The following is a 12422-nucleotide window of genomic DNA, read 5'->3' as shown; positions in this document are numbered from 1 at the left end:
GTTACGTGTGAAACGGGCCTAAAGGGGTTTCCCATCTCTCCCATCCATCACAAGAATATGTCATTTCTAAGATTGGTGAGGTCCAAACTCTGGGACCACCACTAATTGTATGAATTAGGGGCTGCAGTGCAGGCATAGCATTTCTGGCTTTCTGAGGCTTTTCCCTGCAGAGCGATTCTCTGTTACCTGGCAGTTCAGGGAATTGCAGCCACCCCATTTACTTGAATAGTGCTATGGTATAGGGGAAAGAGAGTAGTGCTGGTGTAGTGCTGCATCCCCTTCATTCTCTCAAAAGAGGGGGCCCAGAGGTCAAACTCCCAGCAAACATAAGGCTATGATATATGATGATAAGGTTATGATGTTATTATGATAATGTGTTTTTTTTATTTGCAAAGACACAATACAGTACAACAGTACAAAGATAATGACAATCATACAAAGCCAATGGAAATAGAAACCCCCTTATATATTTTAGTTTTTACACTTTCATTTTTTCCTCCTTGCCCTTTAAATGGAACCTGTTATGAGATATTACCATATATATAACGTGTGGGAACACATTATATATGGTAAAATCTTCTTCATCACCATCCCAGGGAGATGTTCCTGCCCGCAGGGATGGTGAGGATATGACGTTAGAAGTGTGCCTTGCCAACCCTGTATTCCCCTGGGCGGAAAGCTATACTCACCTAGTCCCATGATCCGGCTGTAACCATGCCCCCTCACCATAATTGAAAGCCTGCATCACCACCCTCTTTACTCCCTAAGTAGATGGAGCAGAGCGATGACTGAGGCCATTGCAAGGATGTCAATTACGATGGAGGCCAGGATGTCAATCACGGTGAGGGGGCATGATTACAGCCTGAGAAAATGATGACTTCAAAATGGAGTCTTGAAGAAGTTGTTCGATATCAAAATGCGAATAGTTTTAAAAAGATACAAAAAACGGAGCAGAATATCCATTTTGACTAAATTTAACCCCCAAAACAATGAGACAAGCTTCAGAAAATAATTGCATCCTGTTCAGCAGGGGGTGCAGGGAGGTGGAAGTAGTTAAGCAAAAAAAAAAAAAAGATGCAAGGAATATTTATTTTCAGATACAAAAACTGAAATGAGAATAAGAACCTTATAGCACTACGCAGGCGATGAGATATTCAAGCCCTCCACTCCCAAAGCACAGAGGGCAAAGTAGTGAAAGGGGAAGACATGTACTGGACAAGATCATTGGCATAAAGAGCCAATTTGGGTTGATTCTGCCCAACCCTTCAAAGTAGGATTATTCCAGAGAGTGATGGCCAAGTGTTCCATGGTAATAATATAGAGCAAGGGAGACAAGGGACAACCTTGACAAGTACCATGAAAACTGGAAGAGGACTCAGAAGGAACAGAATACAGGGCCATAGTCATGTCAATGAAACAAGATCCAAGTCCTAGCTAAGTCAGAGAAGCCCTCAGGAAATGCCAACATACCCTGGCAAAAGCTTTTTCAGCATCTTCTGACCAGAGATATATTGGAGAATCCGAACACTAAGTCTGAGAAATCAACGTAATGGTCCAAGGAGTGTTGTCTCCCTGCCTAGAACAAAACAATGCCATTGATATCCCTCAGAATCAAACTGCTCAAACGAGTCGCAAGCAATTTTTCAAAAAGCTTAAGGTGATATCTGTGGCAATAGATGGGATCCATACCCAGCTTAGGCAGGACAACCACATGAGCCTCCAAAGCCTGTTTATAAAGGGACAAGACACAGACACTGTTAAAACAACAAGACATGAAAGGCAACAGTATGTTTTGAAATGTCTTCTAGAAAGCGATCGTGATGCCATTAGGGCCACGGCTCTTGTCTCCTTTCATAGATGAGAGAGCAGCAGCAAAAATGAAGGACAGACGTTAACTACACTCCTAAACTGAAAAAGGAAATCTCCAGGAGGACTGACTGAGAAACTCATTATGACTCCCAACCAAAAGAGAAAACATTCCCTAATGAATAGGCACAAGTGGTGTCAGACATATACGAAACAGCCACCGTAGCCATATTACCACCATTTTTAGGGGGAGTAAAAAAAGAGCTGCCGCAGCAAGCTCTTCGAATGTGTGGTATGCTAATATCCTGGGCAGTGCCACAGGGCCAACATTGAGAGCAGCCATAAGTGCAGCTTTAGTTACTCGAGTGCCAGGGTTGCCTCTGTGCAGCAGAGCCTATGTCCAGGACTAAACCCCTCACCTTACAATTATTATATCTTTTTAGCAAATGTGATCAATTATTAGCATTGTACCTGGTTTACAGGAAGACAAAGACCATACAGCTTGAGAGCCAATTTCTCGTACAGTTCCAGTTCTTTTCAGTTGGTTGGGATCGGCACCGGGTGGGGTTTTGTTGGGCGTCGTCATTTTCAGCTATCTGGAGAGAAATATTGATTCCAAAATGTGATAAATGATTAAAAAAAAAGTGAATACAGTCCCAGTCACAACATGTTTATGTCAGCATATTGGCAAAAAGATCTGTATACCATGGCATTCTACTGTAGGTCCATTGGTTTTAAAACCAAATGTTATCTATATGCTGTAGATAAGCCATGTGTGCCAGGTCAGTAATACTCCGTTAAACCTTGTAATGTAAACTATATCACTGACATCAACATACAGTAGCTCATGCACTGCATTACTAGTCTTTACGTTCAATAGTCACTGTGGGGGAGATTTATCATTGCTTTTAGAGCTTTTTTGTCTATGTTTTGGCGCAGTTCAGGCGCAAGAAGCATATTTAGCTACTTTTATGCGTCTTTTGATATAGACAGTTTCACTCTTTTTGCCTACCCGTAGAACTTTTTCTTTTTGACCATGCAGTGGTCACGTACTTATCATTTGCTACTTTTGTCAAAAGTCGCTATTTTGTGTGCAAAGGTACTTTTTTAGGAGCAAAGCTACACCACCTACCAGCAGGCGTAAGAATCACTTCTACCTTCCACAATTCAACCTTTAACCTCTTGTGGACAACAGTGTCCCACCCCCCTTTTATGACACGCGCTCAGGAGCTGAGCGCAGGTCATAGCTGGGTGGTCCTGGCCACCAGGACCCATCTCTAATGCCAGACATCACTGATCACAGGGAGGGGGGGGAGGGAAGATTGTGACGGGAGGGGGAGGGAGATTGTGACGGGAGGGGGGAGGGAGGAGGGAGATTGTGACGGGAGGAGGGAGGAGGGAGATTGTGACGGGAGGAGGGAGGGAGATTGTGACGGGAGGGGGAGGGAGATTGTGACGGGAGGGGGAGGGAGATTGTGACGGGAGGGGGAGGGAGATTGTGACGGGAGGGGGAGGGAGATTGTGACGGGAGGGGGAGGGAGATTGTGACGGGGGCGGGCGGGAGATTGTGACGGGGGCGGGAGGGAGATTGTGACGGGGGCGGGAGGGAGATTGTGACGGGGGCGGGAGGGAGATTGTGACGGGGGCGGGAGGGAGATTGTGACGGGGGCGGGAGGGAGATTGTGACGGGGGCGGGAGGGAGATTGTGACGGGGGCGGGAGGGAGATTGTGACGGGGGCGGGAGGGAGATTGTGACGGGGGCGGGAGGGAGATTGTGACAGGGGAGGAGGGAGATTGTGACGGGGAGGAGGGAGATTGTGACGGGGGAGGAGGGAGATTGTGACAGGGCGGGATTGTGACGGGGGGGGAGATTGTGACAGGGGGGGGCGGGATTAAGACAGGGTGGACAATGTGACAGGGGAGGGGGGCGAGATTGTGACGGGGAGGGCGTAATATGGGGAAGAGAATGTGACATGGGGGAAGATTGTGACGGGGGAGATGTGAAACGGGCAGTGGGCATAAAATAGGTGACTAGATGTGAAATGGGGGATTTCACCATTTATTATATTGCATCGCATATCGAAATGGCTAAATATTTAGGCCCATAATCGCAATCGCACATTTTCACTATATCATGCAGCCCTACATCAGATGTACATTTGTAGTTTTGTATGAGAGAGTGTGCACTCTATGGCAACGTAATGGAAAATTAGCAAATGCCAAAAGTAACAATCAGATAACGTCTTTCATTTTTAAAAAGGCCACTGAAAAATGAAAGAAGGGCAACTGGTTAACTTTTCCTCCGTATATTCATTAATGGGGAAATCCACCAACTGGACAGCCCCAACAACCAGCTGCTCACTGCAGATCAACTACTATAACTATCGTGGACATCTACACACTTCCTCTTAAGAAATGTAACATTCCACAGCACTCCTATAAATAGTGGGGTGATTATGTAATATATGATGACTACGTTTACCAGGCCATGAAATTATCCTTACAGTACTGGATCTTTGGTGGAAGGTACATTAGTGTACGATACTGGTACGGTACACCGGTTCATACCGAATACGAAGTTTTTTTCCTGCACGTCATGAATTTTTCCTGTACCGCAATACTGGTTGGGCCTCTCCCCCCCCCCCCCTCGAATTAATGAATTATCAGCCGTAGCGCGCTGTCCCCAACTAATCATATGTGACCCGCGGGAGCTGTTCTGCTTCTCCCCCCCCCCCCCCCCCCCCCGGTTTTTCAGCCCAGCACTGCGCTGTCCCCTATATCAGGGGGGTAAATATCGTTAAATACAGTGGAACCGCCATCATTTACTAAAATACCGTGATACACATTTTTGGTCATACCGCCCAGCTCTACTGTACATTATTGTCCAGTCTGAATAAGACGTATAGTTATAGGCTTTTAGTCACAAACCTTGCTATTGTTCTTTGTGAAGATGTTCTGAAGTGTAAAGATCGGGAAACAAGACAGAGTAGACAACGTGGGTTGAAGAACCTGAAAAGGAAATACATGTAAGCCAACATTTGGATACATAACATTTTCTATCACATTCCCTTTAGACAGGTGTCCATATTATCCAGTTCTCTATTACTTTGTTAGGGCAGGAGCAAAAACAATGCTGCACATCTTAGCGACACACAAAGTGCTATGTTCTATAATGTAAAGCACTTCTAGAGCCAGTGCACATGCTGACATCATATTGATGGGAGATATTTCAGAAGGTTCCAGTTATTACTATTAGGCTAGGGCTACATGGCAACAAGAGTCCCGCAAAAATCAACGTGGCGCAATTACAGTCGCAATACAGGGTAGAGGAAACGGCAGCACTACCACTCAAAGACTTGCGAAAATTACATGGTACCAACTTATATGCAGCACAGAGGCCACAAGTTGTGGTTTTCCAATGCAGACTCAAATGGGGGTGCTGTATTATGAGAGCCTGGTATATGAAGTAGACTAAACACAAGGGGTCCTCCATGGAAAATTTGTAACTCTCACAGTCTCTTTCTCTGACTTATTACCCCTGCCTACTATATTTTTCCTTACTCTTCTTCCCCTTCCTTAGTAGTATTATTTATAACAAATTTACGCATTCTGGGGGAGATTTATCAAAACCTGTGCAGAGGAAAAGTTGCCCAGTTACCCATAGCAACCAGATTGCTTCTTTCATTTTTAACATGGCCTCTGCAAAATGAAAGAAGCGATCTGATTGGTTGCTATGGGCAACTGGGCAACTTTTCCTCTGCACAGGTTTTGATAAATCTCCCCCAGAGGGGGAGATTTATCAAAACCTGTGCAGAGGAAAAGTTGCCCAGTTGCCCATAGAGATTTATCAAAACCTGTGCAGAGGAAAAGTTGCCCAGTTGCCCATAGCAACCAATCAGATTGCTTCTTTCATTTAGCAGAGGCCGTGTTAAAAATGAAAGAAGCAATCTGATTGGTGGCTATGGGCAACTGAGCAACTTTTCCTCTGCACAGGTTTTGATAAATCTCCCCCTCTGTCTTTTTGTTTCTTTAACTCTTAGTTTCCTCTGAGTTAAAATGCTGCCTGCAGACATAGGTATTGTTTAAGTGTTGTTGATATAATGTAGATAATAACATTATACAGTAGAATCTCCCAATAGTGGACACTCATGGGGAATAAAAGTGTCTGCTATTGAGAGATCCCCTATTGGGAAAAAAAAGCTCAAAATCTTTCTAAATGACGGAATACTGTACTGTACTCACTCCAGTGTAATTACTTATAAAACATGATAAGAGGCAATATTACAGTAGAATCTCCCAGTGCAGTTTAATCACCACTGACCCCTCCCCCATATAATTTCATCCCCCTTTATACCCTGTGCCACCTTATGCCTTGTGCCAAATTAGCCACAGCACCCCCTTACCCCCTGTGCCATTTGATTTTCTTTGATCCCTCTGTGCCATTTTATTCCCCCTTTATTACCCTCATCAGCCCCCTCTTTATGAAGTGCCACAGGGGGAATTAAATGGCACAGGGGATGGTAAAGGGGGGGGGGGGGGATGAATTTGCACAGAGGGTAATAAAGGGGGAATGAAATAGCACAGAGGGGGATCAAGAGGAAATTATGGGGCACAGGGGTTAATTAAGGAGGGATGATTTGGACCACTCTTTAAACAGCAGTCTTTTGCTTCTGTGCTGGGGCTGCCATAGTGGGGTGCATTGGGTTTTGAGCCCCAAGAGTCTGGACCTCTTACTGGGGTATTGTCTGTACCCTCTGACAGCGGCCCTGTGTAGAGCCATGGAATAAGCCTGGTTGTCTCCTATTGGCAGTGTTTTGTCCCCTGTTGGGTAAGTCCACATCCACTATTGCAAGTGTCCCCTATTATCCACTATTGGGAGTGTCCTCTATTCGGCAGCTGCAAATACATTAAGTCTTATCTCCGGAATCTGCTGGGGAATTAAAAACTGTCCGTTATTTAGAGGTGTCCGCTAAGTGAGATTTTACTGTATGTATATTTGTAATATACATTGATTAAAAATGTGTGTCTCTGTGAGGAGACCAAATACAGGAAGAGTCGGTAGGACAAGCAGAGCACCAGGAGAGAGCACCGAGGAGTACTATCAGACAGAAGAGAGCACAGAGGAGTGCTATCAGACAGGAGAGAGCAAAGAGGAGTGCTATCAGACAGGAGAGAGCACAGAGGAGTGCTATCAGACAGGAGAGAGCACAGAGGAGTACCTTCAGGCAGGATAGAGCACAGTGGAGTCCTATCAGACAGGAGAGAGTACAGAGGAGTCCTATCAGACAGGAGAGAGCACAGAGGAGTCCTATCAGACAGGAGAGAGTACAGAGGAGTCCTATCAGACAGGAGAGAGCACAGAGGAGTCCTATCAGACAGGAGAGAGCACAGAGGAGTCCTATCAGACAGGAGAGAGCACAGAGGAGTCCTAGCCCACCCTCACTTACTGGACTTTGTCCATGCCGGTGCTTCTGCTAGGACAAAGCCATGATTTAATAAGCCATGATTTCTATAAAAAGGAAATATAATTTTCTTATGAAGTATATTAGAAAGGTTAAAAGGGTATTCTAGGCAAAAACTTTTTTATATATATCAACTGGCTCCAGAAAGTTAAACAGATTTGTAAATTACTTCTGTTAAAAAATCTTAATCCTTCCAATAGTCATTAGCTTCTGAAGTTTTCTGTCTAACTGCTCTATGATGATGTCACGTCCCGGGAGCTGTGCATGATGGGAAAATCTCCCTATAGGAACTGCACAGCTCCCCGGACGCGAGTCATCATTGAGCAGTTAGACAGAAATCAACAACTCAACTTCAGAAGCTAATAACTATTGGAAGGATTAAGATTTTTTAATAGATGTAATTTACAAATCTGTTTAACTTTCCGGAGCCAGTTGATATATAAAAAAAAAAGTTTTTGCCTGGAATACCCCTTTAATGTTTTTCCAAAATGTACAACATATAAGAGGTTTTTGTATCTGACAGTGGCCATTTACACTTATCTGTGATTCGCTATTGTATGTTATGAATACTGTACATAATAAAAAGTAAAAGTGGAAAAAAGCAACGGTACTTACCACAATCTCACAGAATATTTTATTCAACCACTTCCCCTGAGGGTAAATAAAGAAGAATTCTGTGACATATTGTTGAGTGCCATTGCTTTTTTTCAATTTATGCCTTCATGTTTATTACAGTTGCAATAGCAATATCAAAGAAGGTGCAAGCAAATCACATGATACTCAAATTGAGATCAATAGCCTGCGAATTGTGATCTGTGACCAAAAATCAATGAAAGATACAACAACATTCTTTAACTTCACATGTGATGTCAGAGTGCGACTCTACGATCTGTGTGTTATCCAACCAAAATCGCCATGTAGCCCTAGCCTATGCTAACACAATAGAATACAGACAATTACTACATGTCCAAAAGCAAGAGTCTGATCCAACTGACAGGCAGCATTTATGGAAGCCTTTATTCTAACAATACAATGCTCCAGCAACCTGTTATGATGAGGATTCCGGATGAGAGGCATCACAACAACTGTCTGCACTGCACTTACGGAATACAAAATAATAGGTGCATTACAGGATTACTAGAACATACCTTCTGCAGGTAACTTAAAGATAATCTGTCACCAGTGTCACCTGCACTAACCTGTCAGTACAGACAGGTAGTGCAGGTGACACTGATGAGAACGGTACTTACCTTGTCCTGTTTCGTGCAGGGGATCTCCGGTAATCTTCAGCTCCGGGCCCAACTTGGGGCACTGGCGGAGCTTAGTGACGTCTTAGTGACTGTTCTTTAGCAGCAGGACCCAGCAGTGAGCAGCAGCGGTGATGTCACTAAGCTCCGCCCATGCCCCAAGCCGCTGCTGTTCTCTGCTGGGTTCCGCTGCTAAAGAACAGCAGCAGTGATGTCACTACGCTCCGCCCGTGCCCCAAGCTGGGCCCAGATCTGAAGCTTACCGGAGAAGATTACCGGAGATGCCCTGCATGGAACGGGACAAGGTAAGTACAGTTGTCATCAGTGTCACCTGCACTGTCGGTACCGACATGTTAGTGCAGGTGACACTGGTGACAGATTTCCTTTAAGGCCGGGTTCACACTTATTAAGGGGGTACTCTGGTGAAAACCTTTGTTCTTTTAAATCAACTGGTGGCAGAAAGTTAAACATATTTGTAAATTACTTCTATTAAAAAATCTTAATCCTTCCTGTACATATTAGCTGCTGAATACTACAGAGGAAATTCTTTTCTTTTCGGAATGCTCTCTGATGACATCACGAGCACAGTTCTCTCTGCTGACATTATTATAATAATAATAATGCTTTATTTATTGTTGTCCTTAGTGGGATTTGAATCCAAGTCCCCAACACTGCAAGGCAGCAGTGATAACCACTAAGCGATCATGCTGCCCTTAGCATAGATCTGCTATGCATGGCTGCTAAAATGGACAGAGATGTCAGCAGAGAGCACTGTGCTCGTGATGTCATCAGTGTTCCAAAAAGAAAGGAATTTCCTCTGTAGCATTCAGCAGCTCATAAGTACTGGAAGGATTAAGATTTTTAATTAAAGTAATTTACAAATATGTTTAACTTTCTGCCACCAGTTGATTTAAAAGAAAAAAGGTTTTCACCGGAGTACCCCTTTAAGCTCTAGATGGAAAACTTCCATCCAGAGCTTCTGAGTACGGCAGGCACTGACGGAATCATTCAGCGCTAGGGCCGTCTGACATTGCCATCCTCATAGACAGCAATGTCTGCAGAGCGGATTCTGCCTAAAGAATGGACAAGTCCATTATTTTGGAGGCAGAATATTTGTGGCCAGTACTGCTGCTGCTTAGCTCCATTAAAGGGGTTGTCCAGGAAAAATAAAGTGATAGCCAATGCATGCAATAGGCCATTAAGCTGATTCCTGGGGGTGCAGATACCAGTCACTCCAGCTGTTTGGCACTGCTGCAGCATCCTGGTGTACACAATAGATCCAGAAGCAGACAGCTGGGTACATTGTGTAGTGGCCACGCCGTGTTACAGCAGCTCGGTGCCTCTCCAAGTGAATGGGCGCAGAGCTTTTCTAACATGGTGCGGCCACTATACCATACACAGGTGTCTGCTTCTGGATCTAATGGTTCTCACCAGAGTAGAGCTGATCGGGGGGATGCTGAGTGTCGGCACCCCACCCATAAGATATTAATGACCTAGCCTGTGGAAAGGCCATCGATTGATTTAAATCCTAATGAGCACTGTAATGCAGGCCCATAAGCACATTTTCCACACTGTTATTCCCTAACATACCTTTATTTGATATTGTGGTGGTCCTTTGTCTCATTCAAAGGCCAGTGACATCTGGGAGAAAGGCGTGTCATATCAGCGCAGCTCCAGACCAGCTGGCCCCACAATATAAAATAAAGGTATGTTAAGGCATAACACAGCGAGGAGAATGGGCTTAAGGGGCTACATAGGTGACTAAGTCTAAGCTGTAATACCACACACAACCAGTAAGCAGATTTGGCGCTGCATAAAAAACAAAGCAGCCAAGTTCACCTAACCCTGAACAAGTCCTATTCATAGCTCCATATTACTTTCAGTAACATTGCTTCTGTGGATCTGTACTACAAGAAAAATGACATCCCCAAGAACAGTGTTTTCCAAGCAGTGTTCCTCCAGCTGTTGCAAAACTACAACTTCCAGCGTGCCTGGACAGCCTTTGGCTGTCCAGGCACGCTGGGAGTTGTAGTTTTGCAACAGCTGGAGGAACAATGTATGGAAAACACTAAGGAATGTTGCATGACAGGCATATATACAGTGCTCAGTGGCTGTGGTCACCTATAGAACATGAAAGCACACGTTGTAAGAAGCTATCTGGTCCTTATCTATCTGCACACACCGATCACTCCATTCCCCGGGAATACAGGCTCCACTTCTGACGGTTCTCAATCCCCCCGCCAGCCTCTGACTGCTTGGCTCCTGCTGATGACGTCAGCTGCGCGACTCGCCAACGAACGAGGCGTTCCAAAGTGGAACGCAACGCCTAGTAGCTGTGCATGCTAGCTGCGCTGTGGGAGGAGGTAGTAGCGGCGGCCATCTTGGCCGGTTTCTCTTCGTGTGCTGTGCACGCTGCTGCCCGGGGAAAAGTGCAAGTGTTACCGCTGAGAAAAGTGGGGAGAGAGGCGGCAGTCCGACACCCCTTCTCTTCCCCACAGCCCAGCACCTTCCTCCTCAGCAGCGGCGGCCACCCCTCCCCGCTCCTCTTCCTCCGGTAGGTTGCCGTTAGGGCCTGGTATTTGGCCATCTGTCTATGGGCGGCCTGCGCTTCTGCTGTAGTTTCCAGTATCCTCTTATTCCTAAGTGTTGTGTATGTGAAGGGGGCACTGTTGTGTAATTCCATGTTATACCAGGTGTGGCGCTGTATGTGTCAAGGCCCCGAGCCGTGTCCTGATCATGTGTGTATGTATTAAAGGATGGGAGTATATAGGCCTAGAAAACCTGGTACATGTGAGCTTATGTGTATATAGAGTAGTGCAGTTTCACAAGTGTTCCTCCAGCTGTTGCAGAAATACAACCACCATCATGCCCGGACGTCCTTTCCCTGGCTTGGCATGCTGGGAGTTGTAGTTTTGTAACAGCTGGAAGCTGTTGGAGCAACACCGGCCTAATGCATTGTAACCCCTGTCCCTCAGAAGCTATTGAAAATGTCAAGGCATGATGGCACCTTCCCAAAATTGTCACAATTACAGATCAGCCTTCTGAGCATGATGGGAATTTTAGTTTTTGGAACAGCTGGAGAGGCTCAGACGGAGTACACTGCGCAATAGTGTCCAAAGCGATCTATGGCTACATTCACACTACTGTTGCACCCGGTCAATTACGTCCATCAAACACTTTTTTTTCAAACGATTTTGACTGGGCACAACGGGCACTAACTGGTCCCCATGCACCACATTATAGTCAATGGGGTCTGTTGGCCCCGCTGTTTTCAGAGAGAAAAAGACTGTGCAAGCCCTGTTTTTTCTCCTGCTATTCTCCCCGGCGGTCCTGACGGCCGTCACACTACCGGGTCAGAACAGTAGTGTGAAAGGGGCCTTAGTGCGTTCTATATTGAAAGCGGGCCATACACTAAAGCAGTGGTCTTCAATCTGCGGACCTCCAGATGTTGCAAAACTACAACTCCCAGCATTCCCGGACAGTCGTTGGCTGTCCGGGCATGCTGGGAGTTGTAGTTTTGCAACATCTGGAGGTCCGCAGATTGAAGACCACTGCACTAAAGCAATCGGAAATACAGTTTTTTTGCCTAAAGTCCCATGTAAATTTATAGGGCTTCTGGTAAACCTGTATCCTGATCGCTGTAGTCTCAGGCTATGAAGTTGCTGAGCGATTAAGGGCACGTTCACACATACAGGATCCTGCGCAGATTTGATGCGCTGGATTTGTAACTGCAGATTAGAAGCTGTGCTCAGTCATTCAGTTTACATTGAAATCTGCAGCAGAAAATCCTGCGCATCAAATCTGCACAGAATACTGTACGTGTGAACATACCCTTTAACAGTTATCCTGCCACCGGAGTGTGATTGGAGTTATGCTTTAAAGGGGTACTACGGTGGAAAACTTTATT

The 12422-nt window shown here is 45.4% G+C and overlaps 2 protein-coding genes across 9 annotated transcripts in view; one reads left to right on the top strand and one right to left on the bottom strand.

Annotated features, from left to right (window-relative positions):
* The window catches only part of ANAPC10 (anaphase promoting complex subunit 10), a 110610-nt gene extending 99794 nt beyond the window's left edge, over window positions 1-10816 (bottom strand). For 2 of the 8 annotated variants that reach the window (XR_008890446.1, XM_056562873.1), the window contains exons 1-3: window positions 10698-10814; window positions 4735-4815; window positions 2278-2402 (exon numbers count right to left, since the gene is read on the bottom strand). Coding sequence is in view for 7 of the 8 variants with exons in the window: in XM_056562873.1 (XP_056418848.1) it covers window positions 2278-2392 (115 nt within the window). In the remaining variant the exon portion in view is untranslated. Of the gene's footprint in view, window positions 1-2277; window positions 2403-4734; window positions 4816-5367; window positions 5469-7883; window positions 7920-10105; window positions 10198-10636 lie in introns of those variants that run through there. The other 6 variants (XM_056562878.1, XM_056562875.1, XM_056562879.1 and 3 more) reach the window with 6 other exon arrangements.
* An 80-nt stretch (window positions 10817-10896) lies between these two features.
* ABCE1 (ATP binding cassette subfamily E member 1) overlaps window positions 10897-12422 on the top strand; it is a 54519-nt gene continuing 52993 nt past the window's right edge. Inside the window, exon 1 of the mRNA XM_056562872.1 lies at window positions 10897-11069. The gene's annotated coding sequence lies outside the window, so the exon portion shown is untranslated. The remainder of the gene's footprint in view (window positions 11070-12422) is intronic.

This window comes from Hyla sarda, chromosome 1 (genome assembly GCF_029499605.1).
Source record: "Hyla sarda isolate aHylSar1 chromosome 1, aHylSar1.hap1, whole genome shotgun sequence".
In the NCBI taxonomy this organism is placed as follows: Eukaryota; Metazoa; Chordata; class Amphibia; order Anura; family Hylidae; genus Hyla; species Hyla sarda.
This window is presented reverse-complemented; position numbering and strand designations above follow the sequence as displayed.